The 27,697-nt window shown below is 45.5% G+C and overlaps 1 protein-coding gene across 2 annotated transcripts in view; it reads right to left on the reverse strand.

The window, feature by feature from the left end:
• The window catches only part of IFNAR2 (interferon alpha and beta receptor subunit 2), a 187,734-nt gene that overhangs the window by 72,009 nt on the left and 88,028 nt on the right, over positions 1-27,697 (reverse strand). For both annotated transcript variants that reach the window (XR_013599798.1, XM_078656955.1), the window contains exon 3: positions 12,400-12,529. Coding sequence is in view for 1 of the 2 variants with exons in the window: in XM_078656955.1 (XP_078513081.1) it covers positions 12,400-12,529 (130 nt within the window). In the remaining variant the exon portion in view is untranslated. The remainder of the gene's footprint in view (positions 1-12,399; positions 12,530-27,697) is intronic.

The raw sequence follows: 27,697 nt of genomic DNA on the forward strand, positions 1-27,697 counted from the left end.
GTTAAAGCCAATAACAAGGAGACTTTCCAAGCAATAAACTTAAGGTCAACCTTATGGATCGGTTCAAAGGGGTGACGCATGAGCTGGGCTAGCACCACATTTAAATGCCAAACAGGAGGTGGTCGTCAAATCGGAGGAAACATACGAAATAGACCCTTGAAAAATTGCTGGATTATTCTTGAAGAAAACAGAGAGTTCGATCCGTCCTGACGGAATCGGGAAATGGCTGCTAGAAACACCTTCAGGGTTGAATGCGCCAAACCCGATCTAGCCAGCTGCAGGAAGAATGGCAATATTTGTTCTGGTCTAGCATGAATGGGATGCAGATCAACAGTCTGGCACCAGGCACAGAAATGCTTCCACTTGAGCGTGTAGGTCTTAATCGTTGATGGTGCTCTGGCGTTAGCTAGAACCTCTTGACAATCATGAGGAATGTCTAAGTGGGGGAATTCATTGTGCTGAGGAGCCATGCTGATAATTTCAGAGACACTGGATCCGGATGGTACACCTTGCCCCTCTGAATTGTCAGGAGATTCGGTATTCGAGGCAGTTGTATTGGCCTGCACTCCGAGAGGAGGAGAAGTTCGGTGAACCAATATTGCCGGGGCCACCTTGGAGCAATGAGGATTAGGCGACATGGTTGACTCTTCATCTTCCTGATGATCTTGGGAATTAACGGAATTGGCGGAAAAGCGTATGCAAATATTCGACACCAATTCATCGAAAGGGCATCCCGCACGAGTCTTTGTGGGGAATCCAGCTTGCAAAGCGTTGGCATTTCCGGTTCTGATCTGTTGCGAACAAATCCAAGTCGGGATGACCCCACTCTCGGAATATCTCCCATTCTCCCATTCTTCGTGATGGCTTCCGGAGGACCTGCTGAGCAAGTCCGCTAGGACATTGGCAACCCCTGGGACATGGACCGCCGACAGATTGATGTTGTGATCCAAGGCCCAATTCCAAATTTCCTGCGCCTGATGGGATAACTGGGCTGATTTTGTGCCTCCCTGCTTGTTCAGGTAATGTATGCTGGTTGTGTTGTCCGTTCGTATCAACACTGTAGAGCCCTCCAAGATCGCCTGAAAGGATTTCATGGCGAGAAAAATGTCTCTTAGTTCCAGCAGATTTATGTGCAATTTTTTCTGCTGCATGCTCCATTTGCCACTGACTGTCATCCCTTGGAGATGGGCGCCCAAGCCCTCCAGAGAAGCATCTGTGGTCACGATGAATCTGGGTCCTTCTGCCTGGAATGTACATCCCACCTGCAAGTTTCTTCCTTGCCCCCACCACTGGATGGAGTTTCTCATCCGAGGGGTTATTTTGATGACGTCCTCGAATGAGCCTGTTATTTGCACCCACTGACGACTGAGTTCCTCCTGTAAGGGTCTCATTCGCAGGCGACAGTTGGGGGTGAGAGGAATACAGGATGAGATCATCCCGAGGAAAGACTTGAACTTGCGAACAGAAACGCACTTTCTTGTTAGTAGTGCTGAGGCCATCATGTGAATCTTCACCTGCCTTTCTTTTGATATAAACACTTGGGCGAGTCTTGTGTCCAGCGTGGCTCCCAAGAAGGACTTCCTCTGCGATGGAGTCAGGTGAGACTTTTTGAAATTCACCGAAAAACCCAGGCTCTGGAATAGTGATAGACATCTCTGAACGTGAGTTTTTGCCAAGTCGATGGAACTGGCCTTGATAAGGCAGTCTTCAAAATAGGGATACATTTGAACTCCCTCTAATCTCAGGTGTGTGGCCACCGGGGCCAACATTTTTGTGAAAACTCTGGGGGCTGAACGTAGTCCAAAGGGGAGTACTTTGAACTGGAAGTCCCTGCCAGCCACTCTGAACCGTAAGAACTTCCGGTGTCTGAGAAAAATGGGCACATGTAAGTATGCGTCCTGAAGGTCGAGTGTTGCCATGTGATCCTCTACTGAGAGAAACTGGAGAATTTCTTGCAGCGTAAACATTCTGAAAGATAATTTTTTGAGGTACTTGTTGAGGGCACGCAGGTCGAGGATGGGGCGCCATTCCCCCGACTTCTTGCGGATCAGGAAAAATCTTGAATAAAATCCTGTTCCCCTCTGATGTTGAGGTACCTTTTCTATTGCTCCTTTCCGAATCATTGAGTGTATTTGGGAAAACAGCTCTTTGAGATGAGCTGGAGGTGGTCCTTTTGGGGGAGAATTTGGAGGGGCTTTGACGAATTAGAGAATGTGACCTCTGGAAACCACGTCCAGGACCCATCTGTCCGTGGTAATCTTGGACCAATTTGAATAGTATCGGGATATTCTTCCTCCAATTTGCTTCAGGCTGGGACAAAGTGGTGGCAGGATGTGTTTCTCACTTGCTCTTGTTGTTGTCTCTTCCTCGATAAGAGGGTTTTCCTCTTGATTGAGAGTTATTATTTCTCCTTTGGCCATATGTTTGTTGACGGTATGGCTGGTATCTTTGATTTCCTTGGGTGTTACTGTAGGAGCGTTGCTGTGAATAACCTCCTCTGTTAGAGAAATTGCCTCTTCCTCTTGCGCCACGAAAGGAAGACTTTCGAAATTGTAGTGAGACCAGCGACCGTGCCGTCTCTTTATGGCTTGCAAAGCCTCGTCAACATGTTGTCCAAAGAGGAACTCCCCATCATAGACCATGTCCATGATCTTGGTCTGGACCTCTAGACGAAAGGATGTAGCTTTTAACCAGCCTTGCCTCCGGAGAACAGCTGCCCCCGCCAGCTGTCTGAAGCCTGTTGCTGCCACGTCCATAGCAGCATCAATTATCTCAGATGAAACGCTCTCTCCCTCTAGTAGGATCTTTTTTGCTTCAGCTCTATCTGGTTCTGAAAGGCGATATGTCAGACCACATCTGCCTGTCATACCTCCCAAGTATTGCAAGTGAATTTGCGGCTCTGACTGGTTGCCACAATAGTTGACACCTTCTTCCCTATCGAGTCAAGACGTCTACCGTCTTTATCAGGGGGAGCAGAGACCTGTGCAGATGGATTCTTTGCTCTTCTTTGAGCTGCCTGTGTAACTACTGAATCCGTCTTAGCCTGACCAATAAGGCATGCCGGTGACGAAGTAGGTGCTTTATACTTCTTACCTACCCGAGGTAGTACTGCGGGTAGAGAATTTGGTGTAGCCATTATTTTCAGACCTTCCTTCCATATAAAGTCAATGATTGGAATAGACCAACTCGGTCTCTGCGGCAAATCCTTAAAATCATATAGGAAGCATTAGTCTTGTTTAGCTTCCATTGTCATGAGGAACCTTTTCGTAGCTCTTTCCATAATCTTGTGAAAACTGGCAATGTCCACTGGCGGAGAATCCGCCGTAGGCGGGCCCGCTGGAGAGGGGGTTTGCGCCTGATAGTCGTCCCACTCCGACGATACGGACTTGTCGTCCAATTCACCGTCTTCTCGTTCGTCTTCCGAAGAATTCTCACCCCCTGCTTGATGAGATGGTACTGGTGAAGAAGGTACTGTGGGTCGTGCTTCCTCAGTTGTCACTTGAGAAACTGATTCTTGCGGTTGTAAAGTTGCCGTAGATGTTCTTGGCCTAGGCGTAGAGACATGAGAATCACCCGATTCTGAAGGCGGAAACCTACGATAATAATCGCTCAACATATATTGGAGATTCTGGAATAAATCCATAGGCATTTGCATGTTAGGCGCAGACCCAGTCTCCTGACCAGAGTGTTCCTGGAAAAAATTCTTCCTCCTCCTGATCCAGATCTTGAACCTTTATGAGCAAGTCAGAAGAGCTCCTGGCCGCACGGAAAGTGTTGTCCTCATAGGGTTCCTCTTCTTCAGAATCCAGTAATTTATCTGGCAGCTTTAAAGGAGACAAAGCTGTGGAGGATGAACCACGCTTCTGTAAAAGCGAAGCAGTGGTAGCCGGTGATGGCAAAGGTATAGTGGATGTTTTAGCTGACCACACTTGCATTGCCATACAGGTTGACAGTGGAGGCGTCGACGGAGCCACCAGTGCTGATGTCAAGCCTGATTCCCCCTGTGTCGCCAGATCCGTCGTCGAGGATTTCGTCGACGGGATCATTTTCTTAGTCGACGGTAACTTCGTCGACAAGGATGTCGTCGACGGTAACTTCGTCGACGAGGGTGTCGTCGACAGTAACTTCGTCGACGAGGGTGTCGTCGACGAGGATGTCAAAGGTAAAGCCTTCTTCGTCGACGGCAGGATATTCGTCGACGGCTGAATCAACGACGAAGAACTCGTCGACGGTACCTTCAGGATTCCCGTCGACCGAGGAGCGTCGGCGATCGATGGAACTATCTTCGTCGACGGGATGGGTCTAATTTGTACCTGAACCAACGTCGACGGTGAGGAGGCTGAAGACATCACCATAGCTGATCTTGGTGAGGAAAAAGTCACTGTTGAAGTGGAAGAAGTGGCCACATGAAGAGATGGCAACGATGAGGCTGTACTTGACTCTGCTATGGCTAGAGGTGTAATCTGAGGTGAAATTTTTTGAGTAGCTGCTTTGGAAACTGTAGATTTCCCAGTCTTCCCTGAGGGCACAGATTTCACAGGTGGAGACACCTTCTTGGAAGTAGTAGGCAAGCCAGAATCCTGAGAGGATTGGGCCTTCTTCAACACTTTCGCCCTGGGAGAAGCCACCTCAACCTCAGTTTTCCTCTTCCTTGAGGAAACAGAAGACCCCGAGGCAATGCTCCCTACCTCTGAAACGGGGTTATCCTTGTCCTTTATCCTCTGAAGCCCCAGGAGAAGACGACCTTCTCTGTCCCTGAGAGTCTTTTGAGGGAAGGTTCTGCAGATTTTACATTCCTTCGCCTCATGATCCGGATACAGACAGTATATGCATTTTTTGTGAGGATCCTCCTTGAACAGCCTTAGCTTTCCACAGGAATCACAAGCCCTAAAGAGGGATTTAGAAGTAGACATCCTTTGAAGGTTAAAAAACCAACCAAAGTAAGAAGAAACTGAGCAGAGCTCAGGGAGACTCCCTTCACACGACGTGCGGTAGAAAATCTGAGAGCCTGAGCCTCTGGGGAGAACATTCTGGTGGGTGCTGTCGCCTGATTGGCTGCAGTTTGGTCTATACAAAATGACTAGTATAGTCATGAGTGTGGGAGCTTTTGGCTCCTATAGCTAGGGCTACTTTACTTCCTGGTTGGTTTTTACCAAGGTTTTTTGGTTATTACAGGCATATTATTGCTTTTTGGGTCTCGCTGGAAAAGCATCCGTAAGGATGCATCCAGCTGGAGACCAGTAGCGATCACTGTGGGAGGAATGACGGACCAGAGGGTGCACTAGCATTTCCTCTCCTGGATTCGTCTGCGCGAACGCGCACGTCGCGTCCGCGTCCCGCGCCGTATACATCGCAGACAGACACTCGCTCACACACACACCCCCTCCCCCACAGTCACACACACGCACTCCAAGACACATACACATACACATACACACACACACACACACACACAGACACACACACACACACACACACGCACACGCGCGCGCGCGCACACACACACATACACATACACATGCCGCCCCCCCCGCGCGCGCGTACATGCTTGCTTCCCCCCCCCCGCCCGCAGCTCAGCAACGCACTCACCGGCTCTCCTCAGCTGCAGGGCCCGGCAGCAGGACTCTTCTTCCCTCGTTAGGCACCGGGGCGCAGGGTAGGGTCCTGCCTGCTCCGGTGCACGGCTCCAATCGCGGCTCTTCCGTGGGAGGCGGGGTAGGCTCCCGCCCTCCTACTTCCTGTTTCCTGTTGTCGCGCCGGCCTGCCTGACTTCCTAGTCGCAGGCCGGCAGAGTAACGAGGATGTTTCGCGGTATTTATTTTTTATTTAATTATGCATTTTTTTATATAGCGCGGAAGTTACTTACATAAGGTAATAGTGACAATTGTGAGCAAACAAAATACATGAGGTAGTCAAAAGTGCATCAAAGGAAATGAAAGTGACAAGTGTGCAGTTATAAGAGAAAACAGAGTATGATTATTTACATATTGCATTTCAGATCGTTACCATTTGAGGTACAAGAAGCGAGCGCGCGTGTAGTTTGGCCAGATGCGGAAGCTGGGATTAGAACATCCCTGGCTACGGCTTCCAAAAATCGCCATTTGGACCACCGCACCGCACTTATTAATACCAGAACAAGACTCGATTTCTTGCCACACATCCTGACTGTAAGTGGTCCATTTTTGGTACAGTAAAATAATCGGTTAGTGGCTAGCGGTCATGCCATTGGGCGGATCACATTTTTTTGTGCATCAACTGGAATCAAGATCTATGCTGACCCAGAGCACATATGTAGCGCCGTGAACCGGCTTCAGTGCGCTACATGCTGGGCGCTAGCTGCTGTGAAGCGCTTTCTGCACACTCAGCGGAATCAGTTTCTGGACCCCAAATAACCCGCTGCCCGGCCGAGAGCTGCAGTAGCCGGCAGTGAAGGTAGCCGGGCCCCAAGCGTGGCCAGGCCCGGGAGAGAGAGGGCTGCGGCGGCGAAGAGGCCCCAGGAACGGACCCAGGGGCCAGCCTGAGAACCGCGGCTCTACAGCCGGCCTCCGCCGCCCTTGAAACGGAGCGGATTGATAACAGTTTTCTGATTTCGAAGCCACCCCTTGGAGGGCCTGCGCGGCATTTTTGTCTTTTTTGGTTATCAGAGTTAGGAAGGCAAATGCAATACTCGATGCAGCGCAGAACTCGGCGAAGAACAACGAAATTATTTGAAGATAAAAACAAACGTTGAATCAATTAAAAAAAACTGAGCATAAAGGAGACGGAGAAAAATGCGAAATAAAACGTCAAATGGCAAGAAGACGAAGACACTAAATCAAAAGAATGTGGAATGAAAGATTGGGCTGTAGAACCCCCACCAAACCACACCGTATTCCCTCACTGGCTCTCAGGATTAGACTCCAAGCCGTCCCCTGGTGTGTTCCGGAACAGCCCCCCCACCCCCCCCCGCCGTGCATGCAGGACATTTATTGCACGTCAGATATTTACCATTTTACAGGGAGAGAAAAGGAATGTAGTTTGGCCAAACCCATGTTTGCTCGCTACATTCCTTTGCTTGGTACATTCAAACACATTTTTTGATGGCCAACAGTTCTGCCACTGATTGCACGCAGGCCCACCGAAGAGGATTTTTCTGGGAACAGGTTTGGGATCCAATCTAAGACCCCTCCCTTTATGCAGCATCACTCCAGCTTCCACCTGCAGCCACTGTGAGTGCAGCAGCAAGGTGCGCCCTTCCCTTGCAGCCACTGCAAGCTCAGCACCAAAGCACGCCCTTCCCTTGCAGCCACTGCAAGCTCAGCACCAAGGCACGCCCTTCCCTTGCAGCCACTGCAAGCTCAGCACCAAGGCACGCCCTTCCCTTGCAGCCACTGCGAGCACAGCAACAAGGCGCGCCCTTCCCTTGAAGCCACAGCAAGCTCAGCACCAAGGCGCGCCCTTCCCTTGCAGCCACAGCAAGCTCAGCACCAAGGCGCGCCCTTCCCTTGCAGCCACTGCGAGCACAGCAGCAAGGCGCGCCCTTCCCTTGCAGCCACTGCGAGCGCAGCAGCAAGGCGCGCCCTTCCCTTGCAGCCACTGGAAGCTCTGCAACAAGGCACGCCCTTCCCTTGCAGCCACTGCGAGCACAGCAGCAAGGCGTGCCCTTCCCTTGCAGCCACTGCGAGCACAGCAGCAAGGCGTGCCCTTCCCTTGCAGCCACTGCGAGCGCAGCAGCAAGGCGCGGCCTTCCCTTGCAGCCACTGCGAGCGCAGCAGCAAGGCGCGGCCTTCCCTTGCAGCCACTGCGAGCGCAGCAGCAAGGCGCGCCCTTCCCTTGCAGCCACTGCAAGAGCAGCAGCAAGGTTCGCCCTTTCCTTGCAGATACATGCGCGCGCAGACAGACACTCGCTCACACACACACACCCCCTCCCCCACAGTCACACACACGAACTCCAAGACACATACACACTCACACACACACACACATGCACGCACGCACACACACACACATACACAGCCCGCCCCCCCCGCACGCGCGCGCGCGCACACATGCGCTGCCCCCCCCCAGCAACCCACTCACCGGCTTCCTTCGTGCGGCGGCTCTCAGCTGCAGGGCCCGGCAGCAGGACTCTTCTTCCCTCCTTCGGCACCAGGGCGCAGGGTAGGCTCCTGCCTGCTCCGGTGCTCCAAACACGGCTCCAATCGCGGCTCTTCCGTGGGAGGCGGGGTAGGCTTCCGCCCTCCTACTTCCTGTTTCCTGTTGTCGCGCCGGCCTGCCTGACTTCCTGGTCGCAGGCCGGCAGAGTAACGAGGATGTTTTATTTGCGGTATTTATTTATTTATGCATTTTTATATAGCGCGGACTTTACACGAAGGCAGTATTTATTTATTTACGTATTTATGCATTTTTATATAGCGCGGACTTTACCCGAAGGCGGTATTTATTTATTTATGTATTTATGCATTTTTATATAGCGCGGACTTTACCCGAAGGCGTCAGAGCGCTTCACATTAGGAACAGAAATGAAACATAATGAGAAACATTACAAAAGAACAGGTTGCAAAAACATACGTTACTTACATAAGGTAATAGTGACAATTGTGAGCAAACAAAATACATGAGGTAGTAAAAACTATAAGCAACCAAAAATACATGAGGTAGGACAAACTATAAGCAACCAAAAATACATGAGGTAGTAAACGTAATAGTGACAATCGTGAGCAAACAAAATACATGAGTAAAAATTGTGAGCAACCAAAATACATGAGGTAGTCAAAAGTGCACAAGAGGAAATGAAAGTGACAACTGTGCAGTTATAAGAGAAAACAGAGTATAATTAGAGGTATAGTCCTGCAATAAGTGCTAGACACTCAGGCTCAGGAACAAGCGTTACATGGGCAAGGTGGCACTTGTGCAAGTATCAAAGGCAAAGACATGAGAGGTAGCAGCCATGTGTTGCAAGGGCAGAGTGGTGTGTGCATGTTAGAAAAGGGCACCGAACACCAGTACATGGAAAATACTGCAAAAAGGCAGACCCTCCAATCACAGGCATACACTGGGAAGGCACTTCCATGGTCATGGAAAGTAGAAATTATCAGTAGTGGGAAGTCTTCCTCACAAATAGCAAGAGGACGTGAATTACTTTTGGAGGTGTCTCTGGAGGAGGAGAACTTTGAGGTCACTTTTGAAGGCCTGGGAGGAGGCGGTGGTCCGTAGCTTTTTTTTGTCCTCTCGCGGTTTGTAAATACAAAACATATTGCATTACAAATGCTATAGGTATCACATTTGCGAAAGTTATAACTATTGGCATTGTAAATGACGAAGCTATTAATTTAGCTATTTAAAAAAAAAGAAACATAAATAAAACCTTTGCCATTTACAATACCAATAGCTCAAACTTTCCTAATGCGAGACCTATTGCATTGCAAATGCTTGTTTATATACCGTGGGACTCTCACTCCGACGACGGGGAATGATTCAGGCATGTGAATCTATGAAAGACACCCCAAATACTGGAGAAACCTTACCTTCTTGTAATAGCTAGGCTCGTAGATCTTAAAAAATGTTTTTAGCCTCTTCCCCCTACCAATAACCCATAGATATCCGGTACCCTCCCCCAGCTCCGGGGATCAAAGGGGTTTCTCCCAACTAATTCACACATATATTGCAGGGCCGATGCTAGGTGGTATAATCTGAAATCAGAAACAGCCCATCCTGCTCTCTCCCTGGGTAGAGTTATAAATTTCAGGGTCCATCATGTCATCCCATATGCCCATATAAATCTATTGACCATCCCTCCAAACTTCTTAAACCATAATATCTCGAATACCAGAGGTATTGATCTAAACAAGAAAAGAACTTTGGGAAGAAAAATCATTTTAACAACATTCCAGCGGCTGACTAGTGACAAATGGTACTTCGTTTTTTCATTGTTACAGCATTTTCCAAATTGGAGAAACCTGCTTCCTTACACCTCTAATAAATATATATTTCCACATGTGCACTCAAGAAACGCACCAACTTCTGCCCTTGACAGAAGTAGTTCGCATGTGTTTCTGTAGGGGAGAACTTACCTGCAAAGGGGATATTAATACCTTCACTTATTTTGAATGTAGACCACTCAATCACCCCAAACCTGCCTCTAATAATAAATCTGCAAATGCACCGTACTGGACGAATTTTCAATAGATGCCCTCTGTGGGGGTATATTTCTGCAAGCCCCACCAATGTATAAGTACTTTTGGGCTCCTAAGAGAAACCATGCCTGTTGAGAGGTTTCCCGCATCTGAATCGTAGCTTGAGAAGAACCGTAAACTATATTTTCCATTCAGTTGGGAGAAGACTGCAAAATACTTGACATGGGTCACAAATGGAAAATTTAAACCCAAATCAACTTGTGAAAATCATGGATGTTGGGTGCTCTCTAAATAAGTACTCATTCCCAAGCATCATATCTATGAGTAAGACCCACTAAATATCAAGGTCTGCCAAATTCGAGCTACTGATTGCAACGCCTGAGAGGTTTAACACCACGCAGTGCCTATATAAACTCAAGGAGAAAAAGCAGCAGATGGAGTAGGTCAGCTAAGTACTGGTCTTTGGTATGAGCAGAGAGAGCAACTTTATAGAATGTCTGGATCACTAATAGAGTGACAGGAGGGTTCTCAGGTTGATCCAGTTGACCACGGACCACCTAGAACTCATTTAAGAAGAAAATAATCCTTTTGCTTTAAAGAACTCTCACCCACCGGAGGCACCCTTTGGTGGCATGCTTCATCATAGAGTTCCTTCCTGTTTCGTTGCAGAACGGGGCATGCTACAACCTATGAGATGCATGGGAGTGAGTGGGGGTAGGGTTACTCTTGGCAAATACATGCCTGGTAGCCCCAACATATTAATCTGGGTGCCAACCAGTATGACTAAAAACTGGAAAAGTTAGAAAGTCCTTGGCCTGTAATTACCCCAACTTCTTCTTACTGTCAACATGTTTCTGGCAATTATCTTCTCAAATGCTCGTGGATTTCGTCAGGAAACGATTACACTACCACAATCCACACGTATTCCTTAATACTGATGTAACAGATGAATTTACCATACATACTTGTTAAGCACACCTGAACCACTCACATGGTGTCCGTAAAAGGGGACACATTATAGCACTTAATTGAGCTCCATGGGTCCATGGAGAAGAGACATGCCTATTGTCACACAGACTCAGAGATCCCCGCCTGGCCTGCTCACCTAAAATACTTCTATCCGTGCCTGCATCTGCATCTCCTCTGTGTACCTATGGAGCACTATTAAATGCCTTAATATAAGCATGCCACCAAAGGGTAGAGAGCTCTTAAAAGCAAAAGGATTCTTTTCTCTTTAGGCTGACAGGAGGAGGTCATATTCGTCCAACTGAGTAGGGCTCTATAGTTTTTGTAAAGTTCTGTGTCAGAGGAGGGTTAGCCCATGCTCTACAGCACCTCTTCACGCCCCTTAATTTGTTTATGGAGCTCTTTAGCACTGTCACCATTATGGTGTCCTTCTCTTGAACACGGTGGGCAATCATTATAAGTCGGTCTCAATGAAAGGCGATGGTTAGAGAGGGGAGCGCAGAGGAACTTTGAGAGGAAGGGCAAGACAGTGATAGGCGAGGGAAGGTTGCCGACACAGGGGCAGCGAGTAAGGAGGACATTGCATGCATTAAGAGGCCAAGAAGTGGTAAAAGAAGAACAGGGAAGGTTAACTCATAGTACACAGCGAAGAGACAGGCAAGTAGGAAAGGGATTCACATGGGGTGGAGCTCACAATTGAAAGGCACCAGGAGCAAGGAGCGGAACAAAGGCGGGGTGGGCAGAGAGGCTAAACTAGGAGTGGCATCCAGTAGACTGCCTTAAAAAACACAGGAAGGAGTAGTATGAAGAGGTGTCTTGCACTTACTGATCTGTTTCATCCTGTGATGGAGACCTGCTCTGTACACCCACAAACACTGCAAATATGCCCTAGGTTTATCAAGCAGGTAATTCTACCAACAACGGCCCGCTTTATTTGTGAGAAACAATTCAAACACTGAAACCCATGAACATTTTGTTTCAGAAGTGCTTTCATTAATAAAGGAGCTGGGACCTTAAAAGGATTTTTTTAAATGTAAAAGACAATTATTATCACTGGGCATTCCACCTCTCTGATTGAATACTCCACAGTTATTTGAATGCAAGATTCAGTCAGGGGATATTTATCAGCTGAAAAGTTACTACTACAGAAACAAACAGAAGTGGTGACTTGTTATAGGCAGCAACTTGTCGATTTCGTGGGAGGGAGGGGGACAGGGAAACAACTATTACATGAGCAAATGCGCTGCCGATAAGAAAACAAAGAGCGTTCATTGCAGTTTACTGTGATGGAAGGCCGCTTTAAGTGCATTCAACATACAGGCTGTCAGTGTACTTCACTCTGTACACGGAAGGCGTGCAGGAAGGATTCCCTGGACTCCATGTCAAAACGTGCTGGAAATTCTCCGACCTCAAAGTGACGTTGCTTGGTGCTGGGAAAACGGCCAGGGCTGAAGGAAAACAAGGAAGACATCTTCGTCTCTGCTAATTTAGGACATTACAGGATAATTACGAGCATGCATTGCTATTTACTAAATTGCTTATCGGAACAGTCTTCAGTTACTGAAATGTAAATTAGCATCAAATACAGTCAAATGTGTATACAAATCAATGCACAAAATGAATTAGTCTCATAATGCATCTGGGGGGTCTGGTCACCGATTGGTGAAGCCATCTCCAAACCAGGTGATGAAATTCGCATTTTGGTTTTAAAGGTTTGTGTTCGTATGATGTGTGATCGCTGAAAAAGATCAGAGCAGCCAAGGGTTCACAGCTACTGTATTTAATCACGAACCTTGGGCTCTAGACAATCGTGCTACTCAATGTGAAGCACCTCCGCACCTCGTCAGGATTATTAGAACATAGGAATGTTGAGCGCTCCATTGAAGACAATGAGGTGCTCCAGGCTTCTAATGGCTGATAGAAGCCCGGAGCGTCCACACTCCAATGTTTATTTACAGCAACAGCTGTCAACCAAGGCCTCACTGAGCCCGACAGGATTTCAACCCCAACAGACTCTGTGAGTCCTTTGTTTTACAAATAAGAACATTCTGCCACCTAGGGATGGAATGTTCCAATAGACTTAGAGCCCTCTGTAGACGGCTCTACCGGCCATTAAAGGTCCGCTCCCATGTTAAAGGACCTCACCTTTTGCTCGGGCCTTTGACACTGGAATGGGCCTTTAACACCTTCAGCGCGGCGCAAATTTTCGCGCTGTGCTGAAGGTTCGAAAAACGGGCGTGGTCGTGACGGAACGATTCCGTCATCAGCACAGCTCACCCGACGCCGATGACGGAACCGTTCCGTCATTAGCGTCGAAGGGGTTAATGGCCGGTAGAGTCCGCTTTGGCGGGCTCTAAAGCTATATTAGAACATCGGAATGCTGAAACCTCGATTGAAGACAATGAAGTGACTCTGGGCTTATAATGGCTTGTATAAGCATTCTACTCCAACATTCCAATGTTGGTCCCTCGGTTTCCCTCTTTTTAACCCCTTCGATGCTGGTGACGGAACCATTCCGTCATCAGTCACGGTTGAGCTGTGCTGATGACGGAATGGTTCCATCACGACCACACCCACGATTGGAATGTTCAGCACAGCGCTGAAATTCCTGCCGCACGGAAGCGGTTAATTTATAACATTCTACCCATAGGGGGTGGAATGTCCTAATAGCCTTATAACGCTTCTGCCTCAGGCTATAAAGGTTCTTAAAGGCCAACAACCTTCCTTATAGGCCATTTGGGTTCAGGGTCTTAAGCAACTGGTACAGCCCTCAGCAGCAAACTATAGGGCTATAGTAAGTGCTAAATAAACACACATTTTTTAAAATTTATTTTTGTTTATTTGAGTTTTATATAGCACTGCCTAGACCCGGAGGTATCAGAGCGCTTTACATGAGGAAGTTACATAATACAAGACAAATCAATAATCCTGTGCTGCGCTCCGTGAGGCGCAAATTTACGGCTCATTAATGTAAATGGGAGGGATCACCTGGGTACCTCATAGCTCACAATAGCAAATGCTGGGTCAGAAGCATGCATGGGGCAACAGCCTTTTGTCTCTGCTTTCAAATCTGCAATATGTTGGCACTGCTCTGCTGCCCATTAAAGGATCAAGGGTCACAATGCCACATGAAGTGACCCATTGGCAATGCAACATCAAGAGAGCGTGCAGAGATGATCCACGGGGCCACAATCTGACATTCGCAGCAGACAGCTTACAGTTTGTAAATAGTTGCTGCCTGCTTCAGCAGTTTGCTACCATTCCAAGAAAGGGGATATATGCACAGTTCATGTCACCTTGTCCTTGCGAGTCACAAAGGTGCGATTCGCACCTGCTAAGTTCATTGCCTTTTTTAGCACTAATTGGCACTTTGCAAACACAGTCAGTTGGTACTTTTGTAAATCCAAAGTATACTTGATGTTACTCTATAGCAGCTTCGCATGCACTGCCATCCAGTTTAATTCTAAAGAATATGTACTTCCCTTTTTAAAGAGCAAAAAGAAAAAAAACGGTAAACAAAATGCAGATACCATAAAGCAGAATCCACCTACATTATTACAAAAACATCAAGCATGACCTTGGGCTCTGTGCCAACCTACTGTACGCACTCTGCTGCAAACCCAGCAGCTGCCACTCTTCAGACTTTTTCAAAGACACTTGATGGAAAGTCGTCATTTTAAGAATTAAGATGAAAAACAATGAATTTTTCTTTATTAATGCCAGCCAACAGAACAGAACAAAAATCCTTCACAGATCCCATAGATATGCTGCTTTCCTTACATAACCTCCACATCCATAGACCCTTTACAGAGCTGCCTGTTAAATTGTCTTAGGATAGCCTTCTCTGCTTCTAGGTGGACCAGAATACATTGTCTGTTGAGAGGTATGCAACTTGAAGGAGTCTATGATTTTGTTGGGACTGCCCTTTCACCACTTATTGGTTAAGTAATAGACCCTCTACTGAGGGGGTCTTTGGAATGTGCTTAGGTTATGCCTTATCAGCTTCTTGTTGGACCCTATATACTCTCTTCTGAGCTGTAGGAGATCTTACTTGGGTAACAGTAGTGAAGAGTCAATCAATTTCCTGGGAGTCCCCATTCACAACTTATGGGTAATCTTGCAGGCCACTCTAACAAAGGGGGCCCCTGACATCGAATGAAGGTAGAGAATAACAGGGGAACTAGTACAAATGTACTCATACAAAAATTCTCTACCTGTATAAATCAATAGGTGCTATACGCGCAGATATGTAAACACCCAAGAAGCTGACCTAGTGAAAAAGGCATGCTACAAGCGAAATATCACAACATATCAACATTTATTGGTGAACAATTCACATGAAAATTGATTAAATAAGCAATAAAAAGAAGATAAAGCACATCCCAGACTGCGTTCTCTCAACCGTTCAAACAACCAAACTCATACCCACACATATTTATACGTCCTGCATACTCAAAGCACCAAAAGCAAAACATTAATACATGGACCAGAGTAACCAACTAATGGTAACATTGATAATATTTAAAGACAACACAGGTCACTTTTCAGGATACTACAATTTGTGAAGTCAACCTTCAGATTCAGATCAACATATTGAGCCACTCTAGTCCATGTATTGATGTTGTGCTTTTGGTGATCACAATCTGACCAAAACTGGGCAACAAACTCTTGCTTTTTGGCAGTTACCATTTATTCTCCCTCCTAAACACTGACATTAAGATTCTAGCAAGCATTCTGGCTTCCCGACTCTTGCAGGTTATCCCAAGTCTGATACACGATATCCAGTTGGGATTTGTCCTGGGAAGATCTTCCCATAACTTCCTTTGCTCCCTAACCCATCTCCTGTGGCTCTCCAAAGACTCTCCAAGGCCATGATGGCCCTCTCTCTTTGACGCTGCTGGGGATATCTGTTCCAAGTCCTCCGCCAACTAGGCTTGGGGGATAACTTCATCACGAAAGTCCACTGGCTCTACACTGTGCCTACTACTCAAGTCAACTGCAGAAGGTTCTTGTCGGAAACGTTCCCAGTCTGTAGTAGAACTTTTCCCCGCACATCCCTGTTGTTCCTTTAGGCTATGCAACCTCTGGTGTAGGCTATCCCCCAATCTTACCAGATAGCAGGTATACCAATCACAGTAGGCAAAGCAGAGATCCTGCTGGGAGCGGAAGACATTCTGCTCATGCTCACAGACCTGGAAAGGAAACTCTCAGCCCTAATGTCCATCATAGACGCCTTCTTTGGGATCTCGAGCTGTAAAACCAATTGGGACAGGAGTTAAGCATTACCCATATCACGTAATGAGGAAGTCAGCCATTATTGGGATCTCATTTCGGTGTAAACAGTGATAGTTAGGCATCCTTACCAACAGGGGCCCGAAGGTAATAATCTTTGATACCCTAAACCTCCTCATTGCCAAAACAAATGTTGGCTATCTGGAAAGGCACCATCTCAATTTATCACCGTGGGGAAGATCGCAATCAGTAAAAATAGTGGAACCTCCCCTGCTTCATCTATGTCCTAGGAATTTTGCACCTCCTTGTTCGGGCCCCTATAAAATGAGCGATAGAAAAGGGTAAAAGATCCTTCACTTGAGGTGACATGAGGCCAAGATTATCCTTTTCCAAGCTGATAGGGCATAGAAGGAGCTGCGGACTGAGGCCGTCTTGTATAGAATATTATCATGCTCTGTACCTGGCACGGTTGTCTTACATGTGGGAGGTTGCTGAATCTCCTATCAGGGTTTGACTGCAACGAGATCGGACTCATAGTGACCCTGGTGTGGATATTCTTTACCTCCTCAAAACACCCTCTACACTGACGTCCAACCCCATGGTGCACGCAATAGTGAAGGTCTGTAACCACTCCCATAAGCGCTTGTACAGTGCCGCTCGTCTGCACCTAAAGGTAACCCTATGGAATAATATTGCCTTTCAGGTGGGTGGCCAATCACTAATGTGGAAAGAATGAGAAGCCCCTGGGCTATTGGCTAGGGATGACATTATCCAAGACAGTCCTTGCTACCTTATGGGAAGAGCTACTCGGACCCCACTCACAACTATGGCGTGAGTTGGAACTACTGCACTACCTTCCTAGTACCTTGGGGACTAGACCATGGAGTATGCCAGCCTCCCTATCCAACATAATTTAAACCAATGGGGAACCTACAGAGGAGTCATTTCAAGGTTCTACAATATGCTGGTTCAATATTTACACTATCACCCCTACTGTCCCTCCTCCGCACCTCCTGGCAGGATACTTTTCTGGTGCAGTACATAGAAGAGGAATGGAGACTGGTGGTAGAGAATTTAGTTACACAGGGGGTAGGTAAGGCGAGAATGAAATTCTGCCTCTTTTAAACGATCCAGAACAGGTATAAGACCCCTCAGAAACTTGCAGCTTCGGGTCTCCTCCACCACTCACAATATTGTACAGGTGCCCTGCCAACTGCTATACAACTCATATCCTGTGTGACTGCCCTGCTATCTCATACATATGGTCCGAAATAGGCAGCATTCTCAGTCTTGCAATAGGACTGCCCCGCGCACTATCATGAACGTTAATCATGCTTCACGATACACGTGACTTGCCTAACATCACGAATCATGAACGAAGTGTCCTGCGAAGGCAATAACCACGTCCAAATTCTGTGCCCTCAGCCACTGACGATCGCCACACCTGCCCACACACGACAACTGGTTGACTGAAGTGTACAGTGTGGTGTCTTATGAGCGCCTTGTTTATCGACTCCAGGATAAAGTCGGCCTGTTTGTTGACACTTGGTATTCCTTCCTGAGACCTGAGGAGAATACTCATGGACCACTTGATTCTAAATGACTACTCATGGCCACTTCTATGCCACACTGCGCCCTTTGGCGATTTCCTCTCTCTCATCCCTCCTTTTACAGCTTGCATCAGGCTATGAAGCCAAGCAAAACCTTAACCCTCCCGCCCCTGATGCCACATGTCCTCCCTCCACCCGCCGACCCCCCCCTCCACCGGGCCTCTTGCCTTGCCTCTGTGCATTTTCTTTGCTCGCTACCGACTCCAACTGATACTATTGTCTCAAGTACCCCTAATGGGCTACACTGAGAAGAAGCACCCATTTAACTGCACCTGCACAGATCCAGTATCTGTTACGTAATGGTACATTACAAAAAGACTAGGAAGAACACATGTACTTGGTCCATCTCCAGGGACAGAAGAAAGGAAGGGACGTCTATGGGAGCTAAAAAAGCGAAAGATTGAAGATGAGTGACAACATAAACAACTAATGGTATACTGTGGGTGGCAGATTGTAAGCCCAGTGAATTGTACATAATATGTCTCGTAGGACAGCACATGCGCTCGGTTGACGAGACCTAAAACAAACAATGGTAAAGCTAATATGTCTCACCTATGTTTTAGATAATTTAAAAATGCGCGAGGTGCACTCCAATACGTTATTTATTTAAACCTTCTTGTCAATTGGTGCAATGACTGTTCAGGGTTGTCACTCCTTGGTTGAACTGTAGGTACGACTAGCCAACAGGTTAGCCCAGTCATGCACTGTTCACTTGGTGTTGTCCCACACCTATTCAAGTTTTCAAATTAAATTGATTGATAAAACCATCACTTTTCATTCATTTTAATCTTTCTTAGTTTCATCGAAGTTCATGTTTCAAATCACATGTCAAACTAATCACAATCAATTTTTCAAACATTATATATACATTTTGAAATTGTTCTCATAACATTTCTTATATTTCAGTCAACATTTGTAGTGTAGTTCCTATTATCCCAATAGGCTCTGCGCATTGGAATAATATCTTCAATAGTATAGACATAGGACTGTGGTTAACTAGGTCTTCTACTGACGATATTAGACTTAAAGTTATGTGTGTGCCAGCTAGCTCAGAGTTCACTAGAAACTTTCTCGAATAGGCAAGGAGGAGTTTCACCTCCTTGGATAAACAAGAAGGGATTTAGTTTCTGACAACCATAGAACATGACAACTTTGCTCTCCCCTAATCAAGAGTATATCTCTAGAGTCGTGTGAAAACAAAAGAAAACGTATTTTACTCAGTCAATACGTGCATTCTTAGTTTCACCAGATTGTAGAGAAAAGGAAGAGACGGGCGTGTTCAATAAAAAGGTGTTATTCAAAGGTGTTCAACCGGACCATATATTTCATATTCAGTTTTGTCCCATGCTACCCCGCCCGGTATAGGATTGGCTGTGAAGTTGACAGAAGAAAGTTCTCTTTTCTCGACGTGTGAAGATGTGTGTGGTTTAAGGACCAAGTTGATATTCTGGCTTGCTGTGTCCATTTTAGCATATCTTCCTTCAATGAAATGTCCCAAGCATACTACCATGATGAGCCAAAGTATGAGGATAAATGCACCAAATGCCACCCAAATTTCAATCCATGGAGAAATCAGATAGGTTTCTTTTAGTTGATGAAAAAGTTTCTTTGCTTTGTCTTTAAAAGTTCTTTTCGTTGGATGATCGTCAGGTTCATTCAGATCTTCAGAAAAATCATCGAAGTTGATGAAGTAGCCGGATGCTGTTCTGTCAATTGTTTCAATTGCTTCTGGATTACTTTTTGTTTTTAGGATTTGATTTGTTTCATTAGCATAGTCCGTGGTTACATCACTGTCGAGTCGAGTTTCTTGATGTAAAGTTTTGATTTGGGTTTTAAGAGGTTCAAGTTCTATTGCTTTGTTGCATAGTCCTTGTTGATTCACTGTAGATTTTTCAAATGTGATTAGTCTTTCAGTTTGAACCTCTGTGGATGTAGCAAACTTTGGTGTTCTGCTACTTCTTGGGAGTCCACTTGGCCTACTACTTGTTATCGGCCACATGATTGTGGTTTAACCAGGTCGATGGATACAACTCGGTTCTCCTTTTTACCAGCAAGGGGCGGTAGTACTACTGATCTTGTCCCGTTGACAGACAAGACAGGAACTGCTTTTCTGTAAGAAGGCCCAAATTCCTTCTTTACCGCGATCTTCTCTCTGACCAGATCCCCGATTTTTGGAATCCAGACAGGCCTTGCTGAGACAGGTGGTTTCTCTTCAGTGGTTGTTGGCTGTTGTTTCAACTTTATGTTGCTCAGGTCTCTTCTTGTTTCATTTAAGTCCTGTAAAATAGCCAAGCGATCTTTGATATCAAAGCATTTTTCTTTAACCACTGAAGTCTGACTATCTAAGTCCTGGACTAACATTCTAGTCCCAAACAACAGTTCGTACGGACTGAGACCTCTCAGAGAATTTCTTGGCAGATTATTAAGACTACGTTGGACACTTATTAAATGTTTGACCCACCCAGCTCCCGAACCTAATACCTTTGCTGTTATAGATTGCTTTATGTCACGGTTTTTTCTTTCCACGATTCCATTTCCCTCAGGATGAAAGGGACAAGAGTACCGCAATGCAATGCCCATGCTGGTCATGGCCTCCTTATAAGCCCGAGAGCTAAAAGCAGGACCCTGGTCAGAATGCAGCATGCCAATTGCGTATGTGCCGCTAAAGACTCGCAAATCTTTTATAACAGTTCTGGCGTCAGCTGATCGCTGGGGCCCCATCCATATGAATCTCGTGCATGAATCTACTGCGACCATGATATATTTATAGTTACCATCCCTTTGTAAGGGACCGCAGTGGTCCAGGTAAACACACGCTAATGGTTTATCTGAGATTAGAAGGGGCGTCTGGGCTGCTCGTTTCACTGTTGATACTTTCATTTTTTGACATATTTCACATTCTAGAACATAGTTCCTAGTTTGTCTTCTCATTTTCAGCCACCAGTATCTCTGTTTTAATAATGATACTGTGGCTGAAACGCCAGCATGTACAGAAGCGAGCCCTTCGTGTGCCGCTATAATGAGTCCTAACCTATGTTCCATGTTTGGAATTGCCCTATCCCCCACTCCAGGGATTCGAGCAAATGGAACGTTATTCGCATCAGTTATGTATGAGTACTTTACTGGAAAGCCTTTAGGGAGTGTTTCTATCGCATCTTTTACTGTAGCGCTGACAGCCTGTAATATTTCGCTGTCTATTTTTGTTTTTGACCTGGTGATAGCAGCTACGGAAGCCGTCTGCACAGCTGCCTTTGCTGCTTCATCAGCCAATGAATTCCCTGCAACGTGAACGCCATCACGTTGATGACTCAGTGTATGTATCACGTGAGTTTTTGGTAGTTCTTTTTGTAAAAGAACTACTTGTTCCCAAAGCATTTTATGCTTGATTGTGCCACCTTTTGCATCTCTAAAACCGTTCTGAACCCAGATCTGCAAGTATTCATTGTAAGACTGAACGCAATAAAATGAATCGCACACTATGAGTGTGGGGAATTCTCGATCGGTATTTTCAAGCGCCATCTTGAATGCTAGTAGTTCAGCTCGCTGAGCTGTACAATCTCCTAGAGATTGTCTTTTAGTGACAAGTTGTCTAAATTTTCCTTCGTGCCAGCGACCTTTAACAATCGCGCACGCAGCACTGTAAGCTTGCTTACCCCCCACTGCGGGTTGTGCTGATCCGTCCGTATACATTATACAGCCGTAATGTTCTAGAGGCAGAATTTCTGTCGGCAGAGGACATTCAAATTCATATTGGAGAAATTCTTGTGTTTTTAAATTAGGATCAAATTCGTATACGACGTCTGTTGCAGCAAGGGAATTAGCCCATTGTTACCATCTCGGATGAAGTGCTTTAGCATTCGGAATGCTTGCCTTTGTTACCGCCTCCAGGGCTGGTATTGGTGTCACGATGATTATTAGTTTACCTTGTGCTAGGGCTCTTTCTTTTGCTACAGCAGTCTGTACCGCGGTAAGGATTTTGACCGTAGGGCTAAATTTCATTTCAGCTTTTGTGTACAGGTGTGATTTGTATGCTATTGGTACCTTTTCTCCCTCATTAGAGGTCAGGTATGTGAATCCGCATCTTCCTGGGATGACTCGAATCACAAGATTGCGTGTGTTGTCACGTGTTTGTAATTTTGTTTTAACTAACATGTCTGTTGGTAAAGATCTCAAAATTTCTGTGTGTTTTTGAGTCCAGTTGATTCTTTTTAAAATCTGGTTTTATTAAATCAGAGAGAGGTTTAACCCTCTCCGCGTAATTTATAATATACGTTCTTCCGAAATTCAGAAAACCTAGAATTGATTGTAAGTTTTTGAGTGTTCTAGGTGCTTGGATTACCGCACATTTCTCTAGGAAATTGTCAGCCAGGCTTTTGGCTACACTTGATAATTCATATCCCCAAAACAGGACAGTTAGATGGGCAATTCTTGATTTTTTAAAGTTGAATTTGTAACCCTCTTCTGCGAACCCAAGTATTATGGTGTTCACTCTTTTCAAGTGAGTATCCAAGTCATCATCTGTTAGATAGATGTCATCGACATAAGATAATGCCTCGTCATCATATATTTGTAGTAACTCTGTTACTCTTGCTGAGAATAATCCTGGGCTGTTCTTGAACCCCTGTGGTAAACGACAGAATTTTTTTGTGCGCCATTTATTGAAAACGCGGTCAAATATCTGCTTTCTGGTGCTCTATTTTGACAAAAGAATCCATTAGAGAGGTCTAATGTGGTTTTGTATTTTTTGCGCACTATGGTATTCATTAGTGCTGCACTGTGTGAGTTTTGCACTGCAAAAGTTTTGCAACATGAGTTCAAGTGTCTGTAGTCCAAAACAAGACGATATGAATTATCTGGTTTGGAGACAGGAAACAAAGGATTGTTCATTTGTGAGGTGCAATTTTCAATCACCCCCTGGTATTCAAGTTGATCTAGGATCTCTTTTACCTGTTTTTTAGCTTCTTGCTTAATTGGGTACTGCCTCTGTGCAGTAGGTTGTGATTTTAACTGGATTTTGTGAGGAGGAGAGTCCTCATCCCATATGATTTTTATATAATGCAGGAGCTTGGGCTACTGCCCACTTTCTTGCAAGTGTATACTTTTTATGTATTGGAATATGATTAGAGAAGGCAGGCATAATTATTTCTTCGCCATGAGGGCACTCCCTGACACACTCTGGTGGCCAGTCTTTTTCAGCTAGAAGGATGTCATAGCCTTTAGAGAGATTATCCCAAAACAGACCCCTTATCTTCCTAGTCTTATCCCCTTCTATACGCAATGTTATTTCATATATTTTATGAGGTTTGCTAACTCTGGTATCTGCAGTTTCCACCTGAATGTATTCATTCGTGTCCACTGTCTCCAGATGATTCATCAGGATCTTGCGAGCTATGCTCACTTCTGCTGCGCTGTCTAGCATTGTCTGAGCCCATTCTCCGTTTTTCAGCTGTGTCCTCAGTATTCTCGGCATGGTTGATTACTTTAATACTGGCTACCTTCTTCTTTGGAAATTGTAATTTTTTATTTTGATGAGCAGGTTCCTTGTATTTGGACTTGACGTGCTCTTCCCTGTGTTCTGATCGTCCTCTTCTTTCCGATTTCTGCGAGGAAGTCTGAAAAGATTGAGAGGGACGTGTATCAATATCTTGATATCTGTCAGGTTTCTTTATATTATCCCTATTTCTAAAGTTGTATTTTTTCACAGAGGGCTCCCTTTGGGGAGACTTGCGTCCTTGGTCCGGAGATCTTTCTCTCCGCCGAGGAGACCTTCCTCTGGTTTGGAATCTTTTTCTTTAGGGGTGGATTGTTTATTTCCATCCCAGCTCTTTTTTTGAGTGTTTAGATTATTTTTAATAAATACCTTTTCAGGATTTTCAATTAGTTAGGGTTTCACAGGTATTCCACCCAAACTATCTCTTCCTAGTTCTTCATAGGATTTTTCTATGATTCTGGCAATTTCAAATGGTTGGTCTGCTATATCTGTCTCTTTCAACCTCTGGCGGATCGCCACATTTGCTGCTTCTCCCTTTATATTGGCTAGTAATATTGCCGAGACCTGCTTGAAGTCTTTTAGTAATTTCATACCAAGAGTTAAAGCAGGTTCTGGACCGTATTCATCTTGAATTTGTTTTAGCACATCTGGTATTACTGACATGGATGGAACACCATGTGTTTTTGTGTAAACGGAAGCAAAGACTGTACCCCAAGTGTCACAGTCCTCCACATGTGGTGCGATTCCCATTGGAAGACAGATAGTCAGAATCCTGTGTTTCTCAACCGGGGTGGTATCCGGAAATACCGCCTCTATTTGAGTGATTTTTTGTGCTAACCAGAATGGGATTTGTTCCAGTTTTGCGGGTACTCTCCCTAGACAGGACTGTATGTTCTGTGGTGTGATTTTATTTGTGTTCCCCTGATGAGGGGTCAGCTGTGGCATTTTAATAGCTGGTTGGACTGTTGAAGTCCGCATTATATATTGGACTAATTGTCTGTGTATTTTAATTAGTTGTTTTAGCTGTGCTAAAAGATCTGGTGCAGACATTTCTTCAATGTCTGGATGTGGTGTGTATCCGGCTAGGACCGGCCACGTTGCTCCTGGTCTACCTAGTGGACCGAGCCTGGTGATGTGATTATTATGTTTTAGGGCGCCTTTAAACCAGAGCAGGTGCTCTTGGTATTTGAGTGATATCTCCACTTCCTCGAAAGGAGTGTAGATATCCGGTGGTTCCTATATCTTATAATAGTGGAACTCTTTTGTTACAGCGTTTGCTGCTGGAAAGTTTATCCATGAGTAGAATACCTCTGTCTGCCGATATTCGTGTGCCTCAATTACGAATATGACTGTACCACCTCTCGGTGTTAGTCCATTTTCTATAAGTTTTAAGGTTATAGTTTTTCTTATGTTGACCGGGATGAGTATTGCCTCCGGGTCTTGCTGTAGGAGACTATTGTCATCCGCTAGGAGTTGAGCTGCTATTCTAGCTGTCTCCCTTCCTTCTTCACTGTCTGACATTTTACCGTCAGGAAGGTTATTTTGTTTATTTGCAGATCAGGTTTCTATGGAAACAAAGATTAGATGCACAATATTTTGGAACAGTGTATCCTTCAACGTTGAATAAACCAAGAACCATACATAGGAGTCTCCTCCTACGAAGTTTGGCGGATTTACCTTTCACCCACTCCAGACGTCTTTGGAGTATTATGGGAAAAGGGGTCTGTGTGAAAAAGCACGACTGAGTTACTCTAATGTCTTACGTTAGATTTATCGCCTATCCAAACACGTTGGGCGCCATGTAGTGTAGTTCCTATTATCCCAATAGGCTCCACGCATTGGAATAATATCTTCAATAGTATAGACGTAGGACTGTGGTTAACTAGGTCTTCTACTGACGATATTAGACTTAAAGTTATGTGTGTGCCAGCTAGCTCAGAGTTCACTAGAAACGTTCTCGAATAGGCAAGGAGGAGTTTCACCTCCCTGGATAGACAAGAAGGGATTTAGTTTCTGACAACCATAGAACATGACAACTTTGCTCTCCCCTAATCAAGAGTATATCTCTAGAGTCGTGTGAAAACAAAAGACAACTTATTTTACTCAGTCAATACGTGCATTCTTAGTTTCACCAGATTGTAGAGAAAAGGAAGAGACGGGCGTGTTCAATAAAAAGGTGTTATTTATTGATCAGTCTCCTTTCTCATACAAGAGAAATGAATCGCTATTATTGCAATACTTATAGTTAAGTAAAGTGCATACAGTAAAAACAGAATTATAAAATAATACTGTAAAAGCATTGATATGGTTTCTTAGCCATATGATACTTAAAATGGATAAAAGTTATATACATATATATATATTGACTAATCGTACTCAACTGGTGCTTCTAGCTACGCCTACCCCGGTGTACCTGACCTAAGCCTAATACATGGGCGGGAGTAGATAAGTAGCAGTTTAAGTTAAGTTTGCTTTGCCAAGGATCTGATTCAAGAATTCTCTGTGAGGGGTTATTCAGTTCAGTACCTGGGATTTAGAAGGCTGGAGGGCTGGTATCTCAATCTCAGGACTTGATATCCGAGTTGCCCGCAAGGGCGGCTGGAAACGCCGGGGCTGGATTTCTCGGCAAGAGAAAAGGCAGCGTCTCTCTCTCAGCGCGTCAAAATGGAGGGGCAGCGTCCGTGGGCTTCCTGCATCTGCTGGGCTCCTCGGCAAGTATCGCTGCTCCAATCTCGTCACCACCGTGTGTTTGCTTAGGGCAATGTCGGTAATATTTATACCTGAAAGGTGCCGAGATTAACGTAAGGATGGACATAAATATGTCAATAAGGATGTCATAAGAACTGGTCGTTCGTACATTCTTTACTGGAGTTCGTGGTTAAATCAAAACAATAGCTGCGGGGGATTTCCCAGGTTGCTGGAGGTTTGATTTGTTTTGAGAACTTGGTATGCTTTCTATGGGGGCTGGGGGAATAGTGCTTGCCTAACGTGGTAGCATGCGCTATGACCTAATCAGAAAACGGGTTTCTGTGCCGTTGTATGGTCACTATTGATTTATTAACCGGACAAGGGTCAGAAACAGGAATATTGATACAGTTCCCATAGGAAATACATCACACATTAACATGTAGCACGCCCGATGCATTTCGGTACCCAGTCGGTACCTTCCTCAGGGGCAATTCATAATTGGGTTGATAATTATTGGATCTCGCCAGAGTGTACTTGAAAATCACGGTCATGTGTGCTGTATGTTTAGTCGGTGGGCTTTAAACCTGAAGATATGGCTGTTTTCGGGTATCTGATAATACTTTCTCCACGTTTATCGCAGTTCGCCGAACTCCGAGCATTCGAGTGAAGCGGAGCGTGTTTGAAATTCTCCAGATGTTAGCTGCTTGTGCGGCCACCCTCTTCCCAGAAGCTTCTAACACTTTAGACTCCTTGTCTGGAGGAGGAGCATCACCAGTAGTTTGGGAGTTGGCACGTTTACGAGCATTGGATACCACCAAAGAGTCCAACGGCAGCTGTCCCTTAATGTATGTAGGGTCCACAGGCGCCGGTCTATATTTTCTCTCAATTCGGGGGTTAACAACCCTTGCTCTTGTGGTCTCTTTAAAGATGTCTCCTGCGTGTTTGAGGACACCCTTCAACATTGGTAATGTTTTAACTGATTTGTCTGAAGTGGAGAAAGTGTCAAACAAGAAATCCTCCTCAATAGGGTCAGCATGCATGTCCACATCATGATTATGTGCTGCCCTCTCTATTAATGCGTTAAACGCCGTTGTATCCTCTGTTGGCGAAGTTTTAACAGGATAAGAGTATCAGGGATAGGTTGTGACTCCCCCTGGTCAATAGGGTCTGTCCAGGCTTGAGCCTAGTCATCCTGATCATTGTCCGCAGGGTAACTATATTGTTTATCATAGTCATACCCCATCTCCTCATTAGAGCGTGTGGGTGAGTAAGAAGTGTCCTGGCTATGGTACTGTACACTTTCAAAAAGGACAGGCGATGTGGAAGAATCCCTTTTCTTTTTTAGTGGAATTTTATAGGATTCCAGAGGATTTTCCGACCTTATTTTCCGTTGATAAATAGTAAGTGTGCCGGTGTCTGCGTCGATATAGAGCTTCGACTGATCACCATAGGAGGGCTCCTGGTACATAACGTCCGATTGTAGAGGATGACTCCGTTTCCCAAGTGACACAGTTTTGGGTTGTTCGATCCCTGTTTTCGGATCGATGGCTTTAGGCCGTGCTGTTGGGGGCAGGCCGAATTTTATCGGCGGCTTT

This window comes from Lissotriton helveticus, chromosome 8 (assembly GCF_964261635.1).
Source record: "Lissotriton helveticus chromosome 8, aLisHel1.1, whole genome shotgun sequence".
NCBI classification, from domain to species: Eukaryota; Metazoa; Chordata; class Amphibia; order Caudata; family Salamandridae; genus Lissotriton; species Lissotriton helveticus.